The sequence below is a fragment of the Heptranchias perlo genome, chromosome 25, assembly GCF_035084215.1.
Source record: "Heptranchias perlo isolate sHepPer1 chromosome 25, sHepPer1.hap1, whole genome shotgun sequence".
Lineage (NCBI taxonomy): Eukaryota > Metazoa > Chordata > Chondrichthyes > Hexanchiformes > Hexanchidae > Heptranchias > Heptranchias perlo.
This window is the reverse complement of record NC_090349.1, coordinates 45,959,336-45,982,522: the sequence shown is the minus strand read 5'-3', so window position 1 is coordinate 45,982,522 and position 23,187 is coordinate 45,959,336. Positions and strand designations below refer to the sequence as shown.

The following is a 23,187-nucleotide window of genomic DNA, read 5'->3' as shown; positions in this document are numbered from 1 at the left end:
AGGAGGGCTAATTTCAGTTAAATAGAGATCCTGCCCTGGTGGATTGGAATCAAAAATTGGTGGGCAAAACAGTTATTAAACAATGGGAGGCTTTCAAGGAGGAGGTAGTTTGGGTACAGAGCAGACACATTCACACAAGGGGGAAAGGAAAGACATCCAAAGCTAGAGCTCCCTGGATGACTAAAGATATAGAGACTAAAATGAAACAGAAAAAGGAGGTTTATGACAAGTGTAAGGTTCATAATTCAGTAGAGAACCAAACTAAATACAGAAAGTACAGAGGAGATCTAAAAAAGGGAATAAGAGGGACAAAGAGAGAATATGAGAATAGATTAACAGCTAACATATAAATACTAAAAGGGTAGTCAAAGGAAGGGTGGAGCTGATTTGGGACAAAAAATGGGATGTTCTTGTGGAGGCAGAGGGCATGGCTGAGGTACTAAATGAATACTTCATATTGGTCTTCACTAGAGAGAGGATGCTGTCATTGTAGCAGTAAAGGGGGGGGGGTAGTAGCAATATTGGATAGGATAAAAATAGATAAAGAGGAGGTACTTAAAAGTTTGGCTGTACTCAAAGTAGAAAAGTCCCCCAGTCCGGATGGCATACATCCCAGGTTACTGAGGGAAGTAAGGGTGCAGATTGTGGAGGCTCTGGCCACAATTTTCCAATCCTCCTTAGGTATGGGGGCAGTGCCAGAGGACTGGAGGATTGCAAATGTTACACCCCTGTTCAAAAAAGGGGAGAGGGATAAACCCGGCCATTACAGGCCAGTCAGCCTAACGTCAGTGGTGGGGAAACTTTTAGACACAATAATCCTGGACAAAATTAATTGGCACCTGGAAAAGTCTGGGCTAATAAATGAAAGTCAGGACGGATTTGTTAAAGGAAAATTGTGTTTGACTAACTTGATTGAGTTCTTTGATGAAGTAACGGAGAGGCTCGATGAGGGGAGTGCGGTTGATGTTGTGTAAATTCACTTTCAAAAGGCGTTTGATAAAGTACCATATAATAGACTTGTTAGCAAAATTGAAGCCAATGGGATTATAGGGACAGTGGCAGCGTGGATACAAAATTGGCTAAAGGACAGAAAGCTGAGAGTAGTGGTGAACGGTTGTTCTTCAGACTGGAGGGAAGTATACAGTGGTGTACCCTAGGGGTTGGTGTTAGGACCACTGCTTTTTTTGATGTATATTAACGACTTGGATTCGGGTATAATTTCAATGTTTGCAGATGGCACGAAACTTGGGAATGTAGTAAACAACATGGAGGATAGTAACAGACTTCAGGAGGACAGAGACAGACTGGTGAAATGGGCAGACACATGTCAGATGAAATTTAATGCAGAGAAGTGTGAAGTGAGGCATTTTGGTAGGAAGGATGAGGCGAAGGAATATAAACTAAATGGTACAATTTTAAAGGGGATGCAGGAACAGAGAGATCTGGGGGTGTATGTACACAAATCTTTGAAGCTGGCAGGACAAGTTGAAAAGGCAGTTCAAAAGCATATAGGATCCTGGGCTTTATCAATAGAGGCATGGAGTACAAAAGCAAGGGAGTTACGCTAAACCTTTATAAAACACTGGTTAGGCCACAGCTAGAGTATTGTGTCCAATTCAGGGCACCACACTTTAGGAAGGATGTGAAGGCATGAGAGAGGATGCAGAGGAGATTTACTAGGGATGAGGGACTTCAGTTATGTGGAGAGACTGGAGAAGCTGGGGTTGTTCTCCTTAGAACAGAGAAGGATCAGGGGAGATTTGATACAGGTGTTCAAAATCATGAACAGTTTTGACAGAGTAAATAAGGAGAAACTGTTTCCAGTGGCAGGAGGGTTGGTAACCAGAGGACACAGATTTAAGGTAATCGGCAAAAGAGCCAGAGGCAACATAAGAAAACATTTTTTGACGCAGAGAACTTTAATGATTTGGAATGCGATGCCTGAAAGAGTGGTGGAAACAGATTCAATAGTGACTTTCAAAAGGGAATTGGTTAAATACTTGAAGGGAAAAAATTTGCAGGGCCATGGAGAAAGAGCAGGGAAGTGGGACTAGTTGGATAGGTCTTTCAAAGAGCTGCCATGGGCATGATGGGCCGAATGCCCTGCTGTGCTGTAACACACTAAGATACTACGATTGCTAAACACAGGCAATAAAGTGCTATTCCAGATTTTAGATATGTCTTAATTTTTCAGCATTGCAGTGGTGGGGAGTCCCACAGGACGATATCTACACCCTGTGATGATTCCAGCTACAAACATTCTGTAACGCAAGAAATACAAGATGAGAGCCTGGAAGGTTGTGACGTGTACCCTGGTCTGTATGTCCCTGGATATTTCGGCGACGACAGTGTTTTATGTTCATGGCACTGAATGGGATCGGTTCATATCTGACACCATCAACTTTGATATTTTTTGTTCCTTTTTGGATGTCTGGGCAATGGTTGTCCTGAGGTTCTGTTTGTTGTTTGGGGCTATGATTGGAGTTTGCCTCAACACAACCTATGGGCCTGTGAGAGTGAAGGCATCAAAATCCTGCGTTAGTGTCGCCTGCTTGGTAATGGTCATCTACGCAACAGTAAAAATGCTGCTTTACTCCGAGATGGAGAACTTTTCAAAGGACTTTTGGTTTTGGTGCTTGTTTGCATGGACCTGCATATCTTCACCTGCAGTGTGCTTACTTTGGCATCTGCTTTCGTCTGTAAAAGCGATACCAGAATTGTCAATTAATTCCGAAGTAGGAAGTGATGAAGAGAAGAAGCATCTGCTGAGTGACAACAGTCAAGAAATGGAGGATGCCAAGAATGACGTGAGCTCTGGAGCTACAATAGGGAAGCTCTTGGTTTTATCGAAACCAGATGCAGGCTTGCTGGCAGTCGCTTTTTTCTTCCTTTTGGTCGCTGTTATCGGTATGTAACGCCGTTTCTAAAAAACAGTTTGACATCATCCAAATATCTCTTTTAATGGTAGGACAATCAACTCTGCACGAGATGTGACAGAGTACAGAGAAACAGACTGTTTCCAGTGGTTGAGGAGGTCTAGAATGAGGGACACAGATATAAGATTAAATGTAAGACATTCAGGATGGACAGCAGGAGAAATCTTTTCACACAGCAGGTTCCTAAGGTGTGGAAAGCACTCCCTGAGTTAGTGAGTGAAGCAGAGACCGTGTCAACATTTAAGAAAAGGCTAGATAGGTGGTTGAAGGAAAGGAGGATAAAGAAATATGGGAACATGGCACATGGAATTAGGATACTGCTCACGTGGAGGATAAAGACCAACAGGGACTAGTGGGGCTGAACGGCCTGTTTCTGTGTTGTAATTTCCAAGTCATTCTTTGTAGATGATTGGGAGCCTCAGTTGTCATTGATGTGATGACACTAAAACTGGGAGGAGCAAGGAACTGGTAACAGTCTGAAGGAAGGTGATCAGTTGGAAATCGCTTTTCATGTTGGTAAGTAACAGTGTAGGGTAGAATAGAGACCAGGGGCTTCATTTTAGCACCCGCTATCGGGTGCGTTCCTGGCGGGGGGGGCTCCGAAAATTGGGGAATCCCGGAGCGGGTCGAGAGCCCGGCTCCAACCCGCCCACTTCTGGGTTCCCCACAGACACGCCAGCGTGCGCGCGCAGCCCCCGCAGGTGGGAATCCTGCAGGCATTTAAAGCCAGCGGGGTGCCACTTAAAAGTATTTACTTAGGTATTTCAGGTCATTAATTGACCTGATTAAGTGAATATGTGAGGAGGGGTGGGATTTTAGAAATAACTGGGACTGTTTCCCATACTGAGGGAAACACTCCCAGTTGAATTGGACGTGTTGCAGCTGTCAGCCTGTGGCAGCTGCAAAGGTCCATTTGACAGGTCGGGGGGGAGACCCTCACTCATTGCAGGAGGCCACTCTGTCACTTGGGACAAAGTTTGGCCTCCACCACCCTCCTCCTGACAATAAAATTCACCAACTTGCACACTTACCCCGGGGTCCAGAGACATGTGCCTACCTTGCGGACCCCCTCAGATGTACATCTTCCGGATGGGGGCCGCCATAGCTGCAGTCATGACCTCCTCGGAGGGCGAACAGCATCACCAGCCTCGCCATCCACGCCGTCCACCTCTGACACGTGGAGCTCCACAACACAGTGCTGTGACACATCCACCTGCACAGCAGGAGGGAGGGCAACCGCAGAGAGAGATGCATCGCAGAGGGCACTACCCTCGCCACAGGGTCCACAGACCGAGGCTCAGCCTCTCTGAGCAGCAGTGCACACAGAGGCTCAGAGTCACTCGACATGTAGTTGTCAACATCTGCAGCCTCCTTCATGCCGAGCTGCTCCCGGTTGGCCCGAGCACCATCTTCTTACCTGTTGCTGTCAAAGTCACCACTGCCCTCAACAACTTCTCCTCCGCATCCTTCCAGGGTGCCACCGGGGACATCGCCGACGTCTCCACAAAAGAGCCCTGCAAATACACCTACACCACTCTGCAGTGACACAATGGGTGTCATCAGTTGTGGGTCTTCATTGTGATCCTCAGGAAAGGGCATTATTGCACAAACCAGACAAGATTCGCAAAGACGTGGCAGTAGTGGTACCAATATAATATGTAATGTGAGTTGGTCAGAAATTCAATATAAGTAAAAACCATGACAAACCCTCAAACACCCTTGTGCATCCCCTTCATGCTCACGACACGTTTGCCTTACGCTGCCTACTGCACATATGTGATGCATGCCCTGTAGCTGCAGCACAGGTAGTGGCAGGTTGAGTGAGGCTGACCGTGAAAGAGATGCATGAGAGGGTGAGTATGAGATAGAGCCATGAGATTGTATGAGGATTGGGTTGAGTGGTAGTGGTGGGATGAGTACTGGCGAGGTGAGTAAGTGCAGGTAAGATGAGGATGAGCTTTGAGTGGGTGTGAGGAGTGATGTGATAGAGTAGTGTTGGCAGTGCAGGAGATGTGGGGTGGGGGCGGTGATGTGGCAGACGGAGTGTAGGGGAATGAGTAAGTGTACTCACTTTGGCTGACCTACTTAGGTCATTGGAGCGCCTCCTGCACTGTATGCAGGTGGGCGATACGTTGGTGGTGCTGGTGACCTCCTCTGCCACCTCGAGCCAGGCCTTCCTGGTGGCAGAGGCAGGCCGCTTCCTCCCACCCGCCGGGGGGAAGATCTCTGTCCTCCCCCTCCTCCTCACCCCATCTAATGATACCTGGAGTGAGGCATCATTAAACTGGGAGCAGCCTTCCCCCTGGGCTGCTCCATGCGGTAATTTTTTCTATTTGTTGCAGCATCTGTCAGTGGAGGACTGCCCCTTAAAATAGAGCTCCTCCAGCTGACAGAGCTTACTGCGCATGCGCAGCCCGCCCGCCGCGCAGATCAGCAGCGGGGAACCCGGAACAACAGGTAAGTGGATCCAATTAGGCTGCGATTGCGCGGGGTTCAGACTAATTTCACCAGGTGCGTTACCCACGCGCCCAATAGCCCCCCCGCCGCGAACCCGCAGCCCTGCTAACATCGAGCCCCAGGTCATAAATGAAAGGAGTTAGGAAGGAGATTAAGAAGCAGGACCTCAAAGATGGTAATCTAACGATTATTGTCAGCGCCACAAACTATTGCAGCAGACGGATTAGGAAATTAAATCCGTGGCTAGAGACAGGGGGGGGTGGGGGGGGGGGAAGGGTTCAGATTCCTGGGGCACTGGGACCAGTTCTGGGTCAGGAATGAGCTGTACAGATACGATGGGCTACACCCAAACAGGGTGGGGAGAGAGTCAATATTCTCGCAGGGAGGTTATTTAGAGCTGAGGGGGAGAATTTAAACTAATATAGCGGGAGTGGGGGAGGGGGAAGGGGAAAGACGAGATTACAGTGGGCAGCTGGGAAGTGGTAGTAAACTGTAGGGGGCCGATTCCCCGATGAGCTTGGGGCAGTGGTCACCCTCTGGAACATGGGACCACCGAGCGAGCACACTCGCTGCTCAACTTTCAGCTCCGTGAGAGAAAATGTACGTACAGTTTTTTGAGGCCTTCATCACAGGCCTCATTAGAGTCACAAAAGTTTGACATTATCCAGGGATCATGGTAGGACATTCCACTCTGCACAAGATGGGACAGAGTAGAGAGAAACAGACCGTGTGCAGTGATTGAGGAGGTCTAGAATGAGGGGACATGGATATAAGATTAAATGTAAGAGATTCAGGACTGACAGGAGGAGAAACTTTTTCGGGTTGTGAGGGTGTGGAAAGCAACAACAGCAACTTGCATTTATATAGCGCCTTTAACGTAGTAAAACGTCCCAAGGCGCTTCACAGGAGCGATTATCAAACAAAATATGACACCGAGCCACTTAAGGAGATATTAGGACAGGTGACCAAAAGCTTGATCAAAGGGGTAGGTTTTAAGGAATGCCTCGAAGGAGGAGAGAAAGGGGTAGAGAGGCAGAGAGGTTTAGGGAGGGAATTCCAGAGCTTAGGGCCCAGGCAGCTGAAGGCACGGCCGCCAATGGCGGAGCGATTTAAAAGCGGGGATACACAAGAGGCAAGAATTGGAGGAGCGCAGAGATCTCGGAGGGTTGTTGGGCTGGAGGAGGTTACAGAGAGGCCCATGGAGGGATTTGAAAACAAGGATGAGAATTTTAAAATCGAGTCGTTGCCGGACCGGGAGTCAATGTAGGTCAGCGAGCACAGTGGGTGATGGGTGAACGGGACTCGGTACGAGTTAGGGTACGGGCAGCAGAGATTTGGATGAGCTCAAGTTTATGGAGGGTGGAAGATGGGAGGCCGGCCAGGAGAGCATTGGAATAGTCGAGTCTGGAGGACTCCCGGAGTTCACAAATGCTAATGGGTCCCACAACTTATTCCTCATGGCCTTTTGCAGAAAGCTCCTCATTCGCTGGGTGCCTGTACAAGTTGGGTACTTAACCCTAACTATTTGCTGCAGATCAGTTCTACCTAAAGCCCTGAGGTCATTGGGCACGCTGTACCCCAAGGATCAGGAGTGGAGTCCAGAAACAGACACAGAAAGTGCCCTGCCAGGAATGCACAGAGTTCGAGAATCCCAGCCTAACGGTATAATACAGGAACAGTTAGACTGGGAAGTCAGATTTCGACTTGAACAGCTTTCATCTGCTGTATTTATTTATATGCACACAGGAGAAACCTTTATTCCATTTTTTGTGGGCAAAGTAATTGATGTGATGGTGATCCAGAAAAACCTGAGGACTTTCTCGGGAGTGATTTTTAACATGGCACTGCTTGCCATTGTAAGGTACGCACTTGACAGATTGTTCATCAAAACTTGCTGTTCATAATCACAATCAATTAGTAAAACATTATGGTGTCAGCCGTGGCTCAGTGGGGGGCACTCTCACCTCTGAGTCATGAAGGTCATGGGTTTGAGCCCCACTCCAGAGACTTAAGCACAAAATCCAGACTGACACTCCCAGTGCAGTACTGAGAGAGTGCTGCACAGTCAGAGGTGCTGTCTTTTGGATGAGACGTTAAACCGAGGCCCTGTCTCCTCTCTCAGCTGGGGCCTACTGCCAGATTTAGGCTCCATTGCAGAATTGGATTGCAATGAGTGGAGCAGGAGCCAGGCCTGTTCTGCTCAGGAACCTTTGGGGGCCTAAACTGTGGAGAAGTGACCATTGCTGGCTGATCGCCCAAATAATGTAAATAAGGCCCAATTTCAGACCGGCCTTGGGCCTCATGGTTCAGGCCAGAACCAATTTTTACCCTGTAGTCACTGTTGTTTTGTAAGAAAACACAGCAACCAATTTGCACAAACAGTAATGAGATAATGACCAGGTTATCTGGCTTTGATGCTGCTGGTTGAGGGAGAAATGATGTCCTCAGGACACCGGGAGAACATCGCTGCTCTCCTTCGAATAGTCCCATGGGATCTTTTTTGAGCACTTAAACAAGCAGTTTAAAGTCTCACCCGAAAGACGGCACCTCCGACAGTGCAGCACTCCCTCAGTACTGCACTAAAGTGTCAGCCTAGATTATGTGCTCCAGTCTCTGGAGTGGGACTTGAACCCATGATCTTCTGACTCAGAGGGGCGAGAGTGCCAGCCACTGAGCTCAGCTGACAATTTTTAGATGCTGATAATTTGTATGATTCATGAGAGGTATTTACGCTGTCACAAGTAACCCTTCATTACATCTTTGTAATGTCCCAAACCGTATGTTGTAAGGAAAGATAACTCAATGAGCATTGTAATTTGCTGAGCTGATGTGACCCTATCTTGTGTACAGTGCTGGGTCAGCTGGTGTTCGCGGAGGCCTCTTCACACTTTCGTTTGCCAGGCTAAATATCAGAATCCGGGGGCTGCTGTTCAAATCTCTCCTCCGACAGGAAATTGGTTTCTTTGACTGCAATCACACAGGTTAGTGGATCTGATGGAAACTAAATTAAAGTTGGTGTCTGTGTGGGAGTAAATTGCACCTCTGTGCAAGTGACCTTCAGTAACTTTACATCTTTCGTTCAACCTCAGCATTTTAAAATCTGGACCAAGCGTTTTTCATCTCAAGTCCCAGATATATCCCCACAACTTTCCGCTGGGCCACCTTCACTGTGACTACCACTTTGAAGACAGATTCCCAAAAGTGCACCCAAACGTGGCCTTGCCAATGCCCAGTCTAAGGATGGCTTGTTTCACTTACATTGTCTGGATCGATCAGTCAGTGGTCAACAATCAGCCCTAGTCCTTTTCCATCTTTGCTGATGGATATTCCTTCATCTTAAATAGGTTTCATGCTGTTGGTTCTAATGTGTGTTGACTTGTGTTTATCCAAATTGAAATTAACCTCCCATTTCTCGGCCCTCCACTTACTTGGCTCAGATCTTTGCAATACTAACAGTGTGTCTTTTACTCAAGGTGGGGTATTGTCGTTTCCAGCTGTTACTGGAGCCAACACAATGTGGCTGCATTGCTGATCGCCTCCTTTAATGCTGACCTTGGCTCGTTGGTAGCACTCTTGTTTCTGAGTCAGAAGGTCATGGGTTCAAGCCCAACTCCAGAGACTTAAGCACAAAATCCAGGCTGGCACTTCAGCTCAGAACAGAGGGAGTGCTGCACTGTCGGAGGTGCCGTCTTTCATTAAACCGAGGCCTTGTCTGCCCTCTCAGGTGGACATAATCGATCCTATGGCACTATTTGAAGAAGAGATGGAGAGATTCCCCCAGTGTCATGGCCAATATTTATCCCTTAACCAACACCTAAAAACAGATGATCTGGTCATTTATTTCATTGTTGTTTGTGAGACCTTGCTGTGTGCAAATTTTCTGCCGTGTTTCCCTACTTTACAACAGTGGCTACACTTCAAAAGTACATCATTGGCTGTAAAGCGCTTTGGGACGTCCTGAGGTTGTAAAAGGTGTTATATAAATGCAAGTCCTTTTTTTGTTTGGGGGTTTATTTGGTGGAGACGGTGCAATGATCTTGGAATGATTCTGCAGCCTCATTCTGCAACTTTCATGCCAAGTTTACAGCAGCAAGGCCCGTGAGCAAGTTGGTTTCATGTACGCAATCTTACGGATGGATGGTGTATGATGGAGAGACCTGAATTTCAGCGTTGAGTTCAACAACGCTGAAAATAACAACAGGATGTTGGATCTTTGAGAAGGATTTTTTTTTAAATGGGAGGGCAGACACGATTTGCCAGTTTTCTAACCCTATTTTTCGGGATGAGTGGGTGCTCCATGTTCTGGTGTGTAACACGCTGCACTACAGCAGATTGACATTGCAGCCTTTGCCAGACCTCAGAACAGATTGCTGTACATTCCCAAGTGAGATGTTTGGCTGGGAGAAACAAACTGAAACGATTCTGACGGTAATTTTGCGTCAGGTGAGAAGCCTCACTGCACAAACCGGAAATTTGGCGCAAACCGCCCACTGTTTGGTGCATTCTGCCCACGATTGGCTGCATATACCGCCAGTGGTTTGGTGCGTACCGCCTTCTTGAAAGATGAACGAAAGATTTGCATTTACACAGCGTCTTTCACAATCTCGGGATGTCCCAAAGTGCTTTACAGCCAATGAACTACTTTTGAAATGTAGTCACTGTTGTAATGTAGGAAATACAGCAGCCAATTTTCACACAGCAAGATCCCATAAACAGCAATGTGATAATGACCAGATATTCTGTTTTAATGATGTTGTTTGAGGGATGGATATTGGCCCAGGACATCGGGGAGAACTCCCCTGCTCTCCTCTGAAACGGTGCTGTGAGATGTGAAGGACGGTGGCTGGTGCTCTGTGACTAATGTTTTAAGTCCCATACTGTCCAGCTGTTATTTGTAAAAACAATCTAATTTTCACGTTAAATCACCACCTGGCATTTTGACTAAAATAAACAAAAGTTACCAGAATACGTTAAGTAATCTAATAATAACTGATAGAATAGAGAACTGTCCCTAAGTCCAGCACATTGGGAGTGAAATCCATCTTGGGCAATAGTGAATCGGCCACCCATTATACACTCCACTGAACATGGGATAGAAAATTGGGCGGAGTATAAACGAGCTGTCGACTCACTATCACCCAAGACAAATTCCACCCCCACCCACCCTCGTATAGCTAACATGTTAAGTCTGTCTGTGGCAGTGTCCTTTATACAGTAATTCAGTTGCTTTGACATCTCAGTCCTACTCTCCAGAACTCCCTTCCTAAACCCCTCTGCTTTGCGACCTCTCTCCCACCTTTAAAAGCCTCCTCAAAACCTTGGTCACCCCTCAAACTCTGCCCCACTGCTCGGCATCCGTTGCTCCTCTGCGGAGCTCCTTGAGAAATTTTCTACGTTTGAAGTTGGGATGCGAGCGAACACGAGTTGCTGTATTGCCTTGGAGTAACTCGGTCTGGTTACTGTTACAGGGGACATCACATCTCGTCTCACCTCTGACACGACGGTCGTGAGTAACATGATCTCACAGAACATTAACATTTTTTCTCGCAATTTGGTCAAAAGTGTTGGGATGTGTGTTTTCATGTTCACCCTGTCGTGGAAGCTCTCTGTGGTTACACTTTTGGGATTTCCTGTTGTGGTGATGGTTTCAAAACTCTATGGAAAGTATTATAAGGTATGTTCCATTACAGGCACTGTGTTTGGTTGTAATCTACATGTAGCCCAGAATTCCGCTAGGTTTCAGGCAATCTGTTTCTTTCGAATGCATCTCGAGCAGCTCATGTGCTTACCATTAATTTCAACGGACTTTGCCACCTCCCTATCTCAGTAACCTCCTCCAGCCCTACGACCCTCCAAGATCTCTGTGTTCCTCCAATTTTGGCCCCTTGTGCATCCCCGATTTCCTTCGCCCCACCATTGGCGGCTGTGCCTTCAGCTGTCTAGGCCCCAAGCTCTGAAATTCCCTCCCTAAACCTCTCAGCCTTTCTCTCCTCCTTTAAGATGCTCTTTAAAACCTACCTCTTTGACCAAGCTTTTGGTTACCTTTCCTAATGTCTCCTTATGTGGCTTGGTGTCAAATTTTGTTTGATAATCGCTCCTGTGAAGCGCCTTGGGACGTTTTACTACGTTAAAGGTGCTATATAAATTAAAAGCTGTTGATGATTGGGAAAAGCTCCCTCAGTATTGGTTGTGATCACTGTGTTTTTCTCCCCAGGGCTCAGACTATATCAATAGATTTTAAAAAATGATTGACAACTTGTTTCAGCTGGTGTGTGACTGACCTGTATAGACGATTGGTTCAGTATTGAAGTGCTGACAAAGTCCTGCTATTTACTCCTGTAATTAACTTCTTCAATCTTGTACATTACCAAAGTCAGACATATCCCCTGGACTCAAGGATTAAAGAACAGAAAGAAACTTCTTTTCCCATTAGCACTCGCCTCTCACAGCAAAGGGGATGACCCAGCAGATCGACAAGCTACCCACTCACAACACTCCCTGTGTTACCGGGTATAATAGCCCGGGTTAACTACCATTGGCTATCTCCTCTCCTACGACTCAGCCTTTGGAGAGCTAGCTGTCTATGGCGAACTTCATAAACCAGTTCTAATCTGGGTCACCCATCCACACAGGTTTAATCCTGTAAACTGGAGTAATGCAAAGCACAATCACTCGGGGACGCACCACATCTCTCCTTACATAGAATTTACAGCACAGAAACAGGCCATTCGGCCCAACAGATCCATGCCAGTGTTTATGCTCCACACGAGCCTCCTCCCACCTTCAACTAACCATATTAGCATAACCTTCTATTCCTTTCTCCCTCATCTATTTATCTAGCTTCTCAAATGCATCTCCTGATTCTTTTTTTAATATTAATTTATGGGTGTCGTTGGCAACGCCAACATTTATTGCCCATCTCTAGTTTCCCGTGAGAAAGTGGTTTTGACAAAACTGAGTGGTTTGCTAGGACACGTCAGAGGGCAGTTAGGACTCAACCACATTGTTGTGGGACTGGAATCACATATAGGCCCAGACCGCATAGGAATGGCAGGTTTCCTTCCTTAAAGGACATTAGTGAACCAGTTGGGTTTTTACGATAATCCGACAGCTTCACGGTCACTTTCACTGATGCCAGCTTTGTATTTCCAGATTTTTTTAAAACCAAATTCAAATTCATAAACTGTCCATGGTGGGATTTGAACTCACGATCTCTGGATTATTGGTCCCGGCCTCTGGATTACTAGTCCAGTGACACCACCATACCCCCAGCAATGTAGGTTATGCTTGTGGACCAAACTGAGAGGTGAATTTGTGGCAAAAAAGGGGAAACTGCTTCAGGAAAAGAAACTCTGGCCAAGTTCAACCTGCAGCTCAGCACCCATAGGAACAGGAGGAGGCCATTCAGTCCCTCGAGCCTGTTCCGCTATTCAATTAGATCATGCTGGGGAGTTAACTTTATGGGTGTGTCTCTTTTGCCAAAGCATTTTGCTGTTTTTTTTTTACTGATACCAGCTTTGCCCAGGTAGCTGTGCTGGATGACACCAGTGAATGTATTGATTTATGGGCTTCTTTAGAGTGCTGTGTTTTGACAGATGTCAATCGCTCAAAGCCTTGCTTCTGTTATTATTTTAATCTATCTATGTATTTAACTCCATTTCTTAGGGACTGGCACGGCAGGTTCAGGATGCTTTGGGAAAGGCCAACAATATAGCAGAGGAGACCATGTCCTCCATGAAAACCCTGCGAAGTTTTGCCACTGAACAAACTGAATTGAAACTTTACAAAGAGAAACTACATGACGTTTACAAGCTGAACAAGAAGGAAGCTCTAGCCTACGCCTGCTACACATGGTCCAGCAGTGTAGGGAAACATTTTGCAAAAAAACAGTTTTGAACTCAATAATCGTTGAGACAGACCTACTGACTGGTCCCAAGAGTGGCCAGAGTCCATGCAGATGCTTTGTGATTTTTGTGTTGTAGTTTTTAATTTGGGTGTTGACTTTTTGCTCCATGTCCAGGACCCAAAGGTCCACTGCTACCAACATCAGTCCAGCTGCCAGACCAGGCCAAAAGCACTCCTGTACAGCCCTGTAATCTGAATTTACTAAAAGTTGAGGGGGAGGGTCAATCTCCCAGTGCCAGTGCAAAGCTATTGGACAGGGAATGGAAAGAAAGAACTTGTATTTATATAGCGTCTTCCTGGATCTTAGGACGTCCCAAAGTACTTTACAACCAATGCAGTACTTTTGAAGTGTAGTTACTGTTGCAATGAAGGAAACACAGCAGCCAATTTACACACAGCAAGGTCCCACAAACAGCAGTGAGGTAAATGACCAGATAATCTGCTTTTAGGTGTTGGTTGGGGGATAAATATTAGCCAGGGCACCGGAGAGAAATCCGCTGCTCTTCGTCAAATAGTACCATAGGAATGAGAGGGCATACGGGGCTTGTGTTTAACATCTCATCTCATCCCTCAGCACTGTACTGGAGTGTCAGACGAGATTATGTGCTCAAGTCTCTGAAGTTGGACTTGAGCCCATGACCTTCTGACTCAGGCAAGAGTGCTATCCACTGAGCCAAGACTGACACCTGGAACCAGCATGATTGAAATGGAAAATTCAGGCCACTTTGTTGAAATGGTTTAATTTCACAATCAGATGGATTAAACAGCAAAAAGTAAAATAAAGACGCCCTCTGGTTGATTGTAATAGATTTTAAAATCTCTGTTACTTACATATTGCACGTAATAGCCAGCTTGCTAAAATATTTTGAGAACTTATTTCAGTGATGTGACTAGTGATAAAATAGAATTTTACAGCACAGAAGGAGGCCATTCTGCCCATTGTGTCTGAGCCGGCTCTTTGAAAGAGCGATCCAATTAGTCCCACTCCCCCGCCCTTTCCCCATAGCCCTGCAAATTTTTCCTTTTCAAGATTACATCCAATTCCCTTTTGAAAGTTACTATTGAATCAGCTTTCACCACCCTTTCAGGCAGCGCATTCCAGATCAGAACAACTCGAAATTCTCCTCATTCCCTACCCTCTGGTTTTTATGTATTCGCCAATTATCATAAAAATAATGCCCTTTAATATCTTCCTTTCTTTAACGAATGAAAACAAAACATTTAATTATTTTTCTCCTTTCTTTCCAGCTCATCGGGCTTTCTGTTCAGGTCGCTATCTTGTACTATGGCGGATATCTTGTTGTGTCAGATCACATGACAGGCGGCAGTCTGATTTCGTTCATCATTTATGAGCTGGAGTTGGGTGACAGTCTGGAGGTGGGTGAAGAGTCTGGGGTCGGGTGAGAGTCTGGAGGTGGGTGAAGAGTCTGGAGGCGGGTGAGTGTCTGGAGGCGGGTGAGTGTCTGGAGGCGGGCGAGAGTCTGGAGGCGGGCGAGAGTCTGGAGGCGGGTGAAGAGTCTGGGGTCGGGTGAAGAGTCTGGGGTCGGGTGAAGAGTCTGGGGTCGGGTGAAGAGTCTGGGGTCGGGTGAAGAGTCTGGGGTCGGGTGAAGAGTCTGGGGTCGGGTGAAGAGTCTGGGGTCGGGTGAAGAGTCTGGGGTCGGGTGAAGAGTCTGGAGGCGGGCGAGAGTCTGGAGGCGGGCGAGAGTCTGGAGGCGGGTGAAGAGTCTGGAGGCGGGTGAAGAGTCTGGAGGCGGGTGAGAGTCTGGGGTCGAGTGAGAGTCTGGGGTCGAGTGAGAGTCTGGGGTCGGGTGAGAGTCTGGAGGCGGGCGAGAGTCTGGAGGCGGGCGAGAGTCTGGGGTCGGGTGAAGAGTCTGGGGTCGGGTGAAGAGTCTGGAGGCGGGTGAGAGTCTGGAGGCGGGTGAGAGTCTGGAGGCGGGTGAGAGTCTGGGGTCGAGTGAGAGTCTGGGGTCGAGTGAGAGTCTGGGGTCGAGTGAGAGTCTGGGGTCGGGTGAGAGTCTGGAGGCGGGCGAGTGTCTGGAGGCGGGCACACTGGATGAGCAATGTGATATCAAGCGAGGCGCTGCGGTTGGAAGAATTCTGGCGATGGATTTAATTTATAAGCAGCTTGTTTCCTGTTTCAGAATATTGGTTCTGTTTACACTGGACTGATGCAGGGAGTTGGAGCTGCAGAGAAGGTTTTTGAATACATGAACCGTCAGCCCTCTGTGCCAAACAGTGGAACCTTTGCCCCAGAAAAGCTGACAGGTGAAGTTACATTCAGGAACGTGAGCTTCGCGTACCCGACCAGACTTGACACTCAGGTCTTGAAAGTGAGTTGCCCTAATTAATGCAGCAATGTTACAATTTTTATAAGGTTGGATATCAGTATAAATTATCAATATTGCCCCAAGTACGTGGTGTAGACAGGGTTGTGGTTAAGCCCCTGAAACTTTGCTGTTCAAGTTAATTGTTAAGACGTGCTTCGATTTATTGTGTTTTTTTTACAAACTTCTCCAACACCTGAAGGTTCAGTGCTGATCAGAGCTTCAGCAGTTCATAGAATCATGGAATTGTACAGCACAGAATGAGGCCATTCAGCCCAACGTGCCTGTGCTGGCTCTCTGAAAGAGCTGTCCAATTAGTCCCACTCCCCTGCTCTTCCCCCATAGCCCTGTAAATTTTTCCCCTTCAAGTATTTAACCAATTCCCTTTTGTGGCGGAGGAAAGGTGGGTAGACCCCAGGGGTACAGACCACCACCCCGGCCGTGTACCGATGGGGGACCCCACCCCCAAACTCCAGACCACACCACCCCTACTTCCCTCCATCCCTCCCCCACTCCACTCCCCCACTCCTCCCCACCCTCCTCGCACCTCCACACCTCCCCCACAGACCTCCCCAACCCCCTCGCACGTTCCTCTCTCCCCTCCACCTCCCCACCACACCTTCCCACACCTCCCCCACACCCTCCACACCCCCTCGCACCTTCTCCACTCCCTCCACACCCCCTCGCACCTCCCCCACACCCTCCACACCCCCTCGCACCTTCTCCACTCCCTCCACACCCCCTCGCACCTCCCCCACACCCCCTCGCACCTCCTCCACTCCCCCTGGCCATGTTCCGAAAGGGGATCCAGCATTTCCTGTTTTTATTTCAGGTTTCCAGCATCCACAGTACTTTGCTTTTGAGAATAGAATGTATGTTGTTTTTACAGAATGTGTCCTTCACACTACGCCCTGGTGAAATAACAGCTCTGGTGGGTCCTTCTGGGAGTGGAAAGAGCTCGTGTGTGCAGCTGCTGGAGAATTTCTACACTCCACAGGCTGGTGAAATTCTACTGGATGATCACCCAGTTCAAGAATATGATCATCAGTACCTTCATTCTAAGGTGGTTCCTACAAACTAAGGAATAAAACCTCCGGTATTTGTACTGTTAATCTGTAGCTGGGCGCAGGGAGGTCTAAGTTTTATTATTTAATGGGCTGATGGGGTGGATTGATGTTCCCGCTCTCTGTCCTCACAAACTAGTTTGTGCTTCCAAACTGAATTTAAGGAGCTCCAAATCCAAATCTAGTTTCAATTATGTGCATGATCTGCCCCGCTCTTGATCTAATTATAATGAGCTCCTCTTAGGCTGAATTCATATACAATCGTAGTGTTGCTACAAAACATCTTGCTTCACACTGAAATTACAATTATAGTGTAAATACAGAGACCTAAATCCGAGTCGGGGCTTGACCTCCTGACATTAGACTCAGGCTCCCTAGATTAATCAAGTTGAGCCTTAATTCCTGGATTCACACTACATAAATGTAATATTAGTGTAAAACAGAAACACTCAGCATCAATGCTAACCGAGTAGCGTAAATGCCCTTCAATCCATTTACAGATTATTGTGCTTCTAGTTCTTTTTGTTATTGAGTTACTCAAACACTAATAATAATGATCAAAAACATCTGCTTCCTCCTCGGAATTCTCTTCCTCCTCCTCCTCTTCTTATTAAGTGTATTTTAGTTGACTTTAGTTTACTCGTCTTTGTTTTTAATCATCAGAAGAAAAAAATCTAACTCATGCTCAGGGAAGTGAGTGATGATTCCAGATAAAGGAACAGTTTTGCTCTTGGTGCTAAGCGTCACCATTGAACATTCCCCAGGTCAGATAGAAGTGATGTTCCCCAGGGGTCTGGACTGGGGCCTCAGCTTTTCACCATTTGTCAATGATTTGGATGAAAGAATAGACAGCTGTATATCCAAGTTTGCAGATGACATTAAATTAGGAGACATGGTAAATTGTGAATGGGAGTAGGAAGTTACAAAGGGATATAGTCAGATTAGGCGAGTCGGTAAAACTGTGGTAGATGGAGTTCAATGTGGGGAAGTGTGAAGTCATCCACTTTGGATTTGAGAAAGACAAATCAGAATATTTTCTTAATGTTGACAGACTGGGAGCTGTGAAGGAACAGAGAGATTTAAGGGTCCATGCACACCAATCAGTAAAAGCTAATGCACAAATACAAAAAGTAATCAAAAAGGCTAACGCAATATTGGCCTTTATCGCGAGGAGATTGGAATTCAAAAGTGAGGCAGTGATGCTTCAGTCGTAGAGAGCCTTGATTAGACCCCATCTGGAGAACTGCATTCGAAGGATATATTGGCCTTGGGGAAGGTGCAGTGCAGATTCACCAGAATGATACCAGGACTTAAAGGGTTAAATTATCAGGGCCGGTTGCATAAACTTGGCTTGTATTCCCTTGAGTTTAGAAGAGGGTAATCTAATTGAGGAGTTTAAAATGATAAAAGGACTCAATAGGGTCGATGCAGAGAAACTATTTCCTCTGGTGGGGGAATCCAGAACAAGGGGGCACAGTCTTATAATTAGAGCTAGGCCGTTTCGGAGTGAAATCAGGAAGCGGTTTTTCACAAAAGGGTAGTGGGAAACTGGGACTCTCCCTCAAAAGGCTGTTGATACTGGGTGAATTGAAATTTTCAAGACTGAGATCAATAGATTTTTGTTGGCTAAGGGTTACCACCACTGGGGTTAAACTGACTGGCCTGTAGTTGCTGGGTTTATCCTTACACCTTTTTTTGAACAAGGGTAATATTTGCAGTTCTCTGGCACCACCCCCATATCTAAGGAGGATTGGAAGATTATGACCAGCATTTCTGCAATTTCCACCCTTACTTCCCTCAGCAACCTGGGGTGCATCCCATCCGGACCGGATCAAAGGCGGGTAAATGGAGATGAGGTACAGCCATGATCTAATTGAATGGTGGAACAGGTTCAAGGGGCTGAATGGCCTCCTCCTGTTTCTATATAACATTTCTGAGCCCCTTCTAGACCATCTAACAATGACAACATTTCGACTAGGAACCATCTGGGGACTCACTCTAAGCTGCATTCAAATAACACTCTGATGTGCTGCCAGACTGTGCTCCATCTGGTTCACTCATTTATCAACTTTTCCCTCTAATACATATACCTTGTTTATTATGCTTCATTCAAATATTCATTGAAAAAAAATGTCCACATTCTTGTTAAAGGTTGCTGTGGTTGGTCAGGAGCCAGTGTTGTTTGCTCGTTCAATACAAGAAAATATCTCGTACGGCCTCCAGGAGTGTTCCATGGATTTAATAGAGCAAGCTTCGCAGATGGCTAATGCACATGGGTTCATCACTGAACTGAAAGATGGCTATGACACAGGTAAAACATGAAACTGTTGTGCTAATAGCTCTGCATATTGGGTATGGAATAAGAAGGAACTTGCATTCATATCATGAAACTCCAAAGCGCTTCACAGCCAATGAAGTACTTTTTGAAGTGTAGCCACAGTTGTAATGTAGGAAACGCAGCAGCCAATTTAGAATCATAGAATCGTTACAGCACAGAAGGAGGCCTTTTGACCCATTGAGCCCGTGCTGGCTCTTTGTAAGAGTTAGTCCCATTCCCCTGCTCTTTCCCTGCAGGCCTGCAAATTTTTTCCCTTTAAATGTTTATCCAATTCCTTTTTGAAAGCCACGATTGAATCTGCTTCCACCGCCCTTTCAGGCAGTGCATTCCAGATCAGAACTACTCGCTGTGTAAAAACGTTGTTCCTCATGTCTCCTTTGGTTCTTTTGCCAATCACCTTAAATCACCTCTGGTTCTCGATCCTTCCGCCAATGGGAACAATTTCTCTTTATTTACTTTATCTAAACCCTTCATGATTTTGAACACTTCTATCAAATCTCCTCTCAACCTTCTCTGCTCTAAGGAGAACAACACCAGCTTCTACAGTCTATCCACGTAACTGAAGTCCCTCATCCCTGGAACCATTCTAGTAAATCTTTTCTGCACCCTCTCCAAGGCCTTCACATTCTTCCCAAAGTGCGGTGCCCAGAATTGGACACAATACTCCAGTTGTGGTGAACCAGTGTTTTATAAAGGTTCATCATAACTTCTTTGCTTTTGTACTCTATGTGTTTATTTATAAAGCCCAGGATCCCGTATGCTTTTTTAACCGCTTTCTCAATCTGTCCTGCGACTCTCAAGGATTTATGCACATATACCCCCAGGTCTCTCTGTTCCTGCACCCCATTTAGAATTGTTTTTATATTGCCTCTCCTCATTCTGCCAGAATGCATCACTTTGCACGTCTCTGCATTAAATTTTATCTGCCCATGCCACCAGCCTGTCTATTTCCTCTTGAAGTCTATCACTATCCTCCTCACTGTTTACTACATTTCCAAGTTTTGTGTCATCTGCAAACTTGGAAATTGTGCCCTGTACACCCAAGCCCAAGTCATTAACATATATCAAAAAAAGCAGTAGTCCTAGTATCGACCCCTGGGGAACACCACTGTACACCTCCCTCCAGTCCGAAAAACAACCGTTCACCACTACTCTCTGTTTCCTGTCACTTAGCCAATTTTGTATCCATGCTGCCACTGCCCCTTTTATTCCATGGGCTTCAATTTTGCTGACAAGCCTATTATGTGGCATTTTATCAAACGCCTTTTGAATGTCCATATACACCACATCAACTGCATTGCCCTCATCGACCCTCTCTGTTACTTCATCAAAAAACTCAATCAAGTTAGTTAAACACGATTTGCCTTTAACAAATCCAGGCTGACTTTCCTTTATTAATCCACACTTGTCCAAGTGACTATTAATTTTGTCCCGGGTTATCGTTTCTAAAAACTTCTCCACCACCAAGATTAAACTGACTGGCCTGTAGTTGCCGGGTTTATCCTTACACCCTTTTTTGAACAAGGGTGTAACATTTGCAATTTTCCAGTCCTCCGACACCACCCCCTGTATCTAAGGAGGATTGGAAAATTATGGCCAGCACCTCTGCAATTTCCACCCTTACTTCCCTCAGCAATTTAAGATGCATCCCATCCGGACCGGGTGATTTATCTACTTTAAGTACAGCCGGCCTTTCTAGTACCTCGCCTTTATCAATTTTCACCCATCGAGTATCTCAACCACCTCCCCTTTTACTATGACTTTGGCAGCATCTTCTTCCTTGGTAAAGATAGATGCAAAGTACTCATTTAGTATCTCAGCCATGCCCTCTGCCTCCATGCGTAGATCTCCTTTTTGGTCCCTAATCGGCCCCACCTCTCCTCTTACTACCCGTTTACTATTTATATCCCTATAGAAGACTTTTGGATTCCCTTTTATGTTGGCCGCCAGTCTATTCTCATACTCTCTCTCTTTGACCCTCTTATTTCCCTTTTCACTATTCCTCTGTACTTTCTATATTCAGCCTGGTTCTCACTTTATTATCAATCTGACACTTGTCATACGCCCCCTTTTTCTGTTTCAACTTACTCACTATCTCTTTCGTCATCCAGGGAGCTCTGGCTTTGGTTGCCCTACCTTTCCCCCTCATGCGAATGTACCTAGACTGTACCCGAACCATCTCCTGTTTGAAGGCGGCCCATTGTTCGATTACAGTTTTACCTGCCAATCTTTGATTCCAATTTACCCAGGCCAGCTCCGTTCTAAACCCACTGAAATTGGCCCTCCTCCAATTAAGTATTTTTACTCTAGATTGCTCCTTGTCCTTAACTAATCTAAACCTTATGATACAATGATCTCTATTTCCTAAATGTTCCCCCACTGACACTTGCTCCATTTGACCCAACTCATTCCCCAGAACCAGATCCAGCAATGCCTCCTTCCTCGTCGGGCCGGAAACATCCTGATCAAGAAAGTTCTCCTGAACACACTTCAGAAATTCCTCCCCCTCTTTGCCCTTTACACTATTACTATCCCAGTCTATATTAGGATAGTTGAAGTCCCCCATTATCACTACTCTATAGTTCTTGCACCTCTCTGTAATTTCCCTGCAAATTTGCTCCTCTATGTCCTTCCCTTTAGTTGGTGGCCTATAGAATACACCCAGTAGTGTAACGGCACCTCTATTGTTTCTTAACTCTAACCAAATAGATTCTGTCTTTGACCCCTCCAGGACATCCTCGCTCCAGTACTGCAATATTCTCCTTAATCAATACTGCCACCCCCCACTACTTTTTTTCCTTCCCTATCTTTCCTGAACACCTTGTATCCAGGAACATTTAGTACCCAATCCTGCCCTTTTTTGAGCCAGATCTCCGTTATCGCCACTACATCATATTCCCATGTGGCTATTTGCGCCTGCAGCTCACCGACCTTATTTACTACTCTTCATGCGTTTACACACACGCACTGTAAACCTATCTTAGACCTTCTCGTATTCTCTCTTAGTCTGAACCCACCTAATACTGTACTATTTTTTTACTCTAGTGCTATCTGTTTCTCCCAATCCTTTGTGGACCTTGTTTCTCCTTTCTAATGCTACATCCTGGTGCCCCTCCCCCAACCAAATTAGTTTAAACCCCCCCCCCGCAGCACGAGCAAACCTCCCCGCGAGTACATTGGTCCCGGCTCTGTTGAGATGCGACCCGTCCGTCTTGAACAGGTCCCTCCTCCCCAGAACTGGTCTCAATGACCCAAGAATCTGAAGCCCTCCCTCCTGCACCGTGTCTCTAGCCACGCATTAACCTGCCTTATCTTCCTATTTCTGTACTCACTAGCGCGTGGCACTGGGAGTAATCCAGAGATTACTACCTTTGAGGTCCTGCTTTTTAGCTTCCTCCCTAGCCCCTGAAATTCTAGCCACAGGACCTCATCCCTTTTCTTTCCCATGTTGTTGGTACCCACATGGACCACGACTTCTGGCTGTTCCCCTTCCCGCACAGAATGTTCTGTGTCCTCTCCGTGATGTCCTTTACCCTGACACCAGGGAGGCAACACACCATGCGGGACTCACGTCGACAGTCTCAGAAACGCCTGTCTGTTCCCCTGACTATCGAATCCCCTATGACTACTACATTTGTACACTTCACTGTGCCCCCCAGTGCAGTCCTTTGCCCCATGCTGCCATGCTCAGGATTGTATTCCTTCGAGTGGTGAATTCCAGTTTGAGAGTGGCACACACCCTGAAGATTTGCACACAGCAAGGTCCCACAAACAGCAGTGAGATAAATAACCAGATGATCTGTTTTTGGTGATGTTCGTTGAGGGATAAATGTTGGCTAGGACACCAGGGAGAACTCCCCTGCTCTTCTTCAAAATAGTGAGATTAAATATTCAGTGCTGGTCTGAGTGAGACTAGTCAGTTATAACAAAAAAAATACTCTCTTCAGAGAGGAGAGAACAAATTGGTAAATAAACTGATCTTTTAAGGTGTTTCTTAGCAGTCTTGTGGAGTTTAACCCTTGTAATATTTAAATAAGTACATGATTGCATATCAATTTTAAATAAATTGCAGCTCCAAATGAACCAACTTTAGATTCACTGAAAAAGGACTATAATGAGTGATCCACAAAAATGGATTCTTATAAGATCAAATTCAGCCGACA

The 23,187-nt window shown here is 46.2% G+C and overlaps 1 protein-coding gene across 1 annotated transcript in view; it reads left to right on the top strand.

Annotated features, from left to right (window-relative positions):
- abcb9 (ATP-binding cassette, sub-family B (MDR/TAP), member 9) overlaps positions 1-23,187 on the top strand; it is a 50,101-nt gene that overhangs the window by 14,534 nt on the left and 12,380 nt on the right. Inside the window, exons 2-10 of the mRNA XM_068006339.1 lie at positions 2,195-2,907; positions 7,140-7,254; positions 8,244-8,374; positions 10,862-11,067; positions 13,059-13,256; positions 14,547-14,675; positions 15,440-15,628; positions 16,512-16,685; positions 18,838-18,997. Of these exons, the coding sequence (XP_067862440.1) occupies positions 2,283-2,907; positions 7,140-7,254; positions 8,244-8,374; positions 10,862-11,067; positions 13,059-13,256; positions 14,547-14,675; positions 15,440-15,628; positions 16,512-16,685; positions 18,838-18,997 (1,927 nt within the window). The 5' untranslated portion in view covers positions 2,195-2,282. The remainder of the gene's footprint in view (positions 1-2,194; positions 2,908-7,139; positions 7,255-8,243; positions 8,375-10,861; positions 11,068-13,058; positions 13,257-14,546; positions 14,676-15,439; positions 15,629-16,511; positions 16,686-18,837; positions 18,998-23,187) is intronic.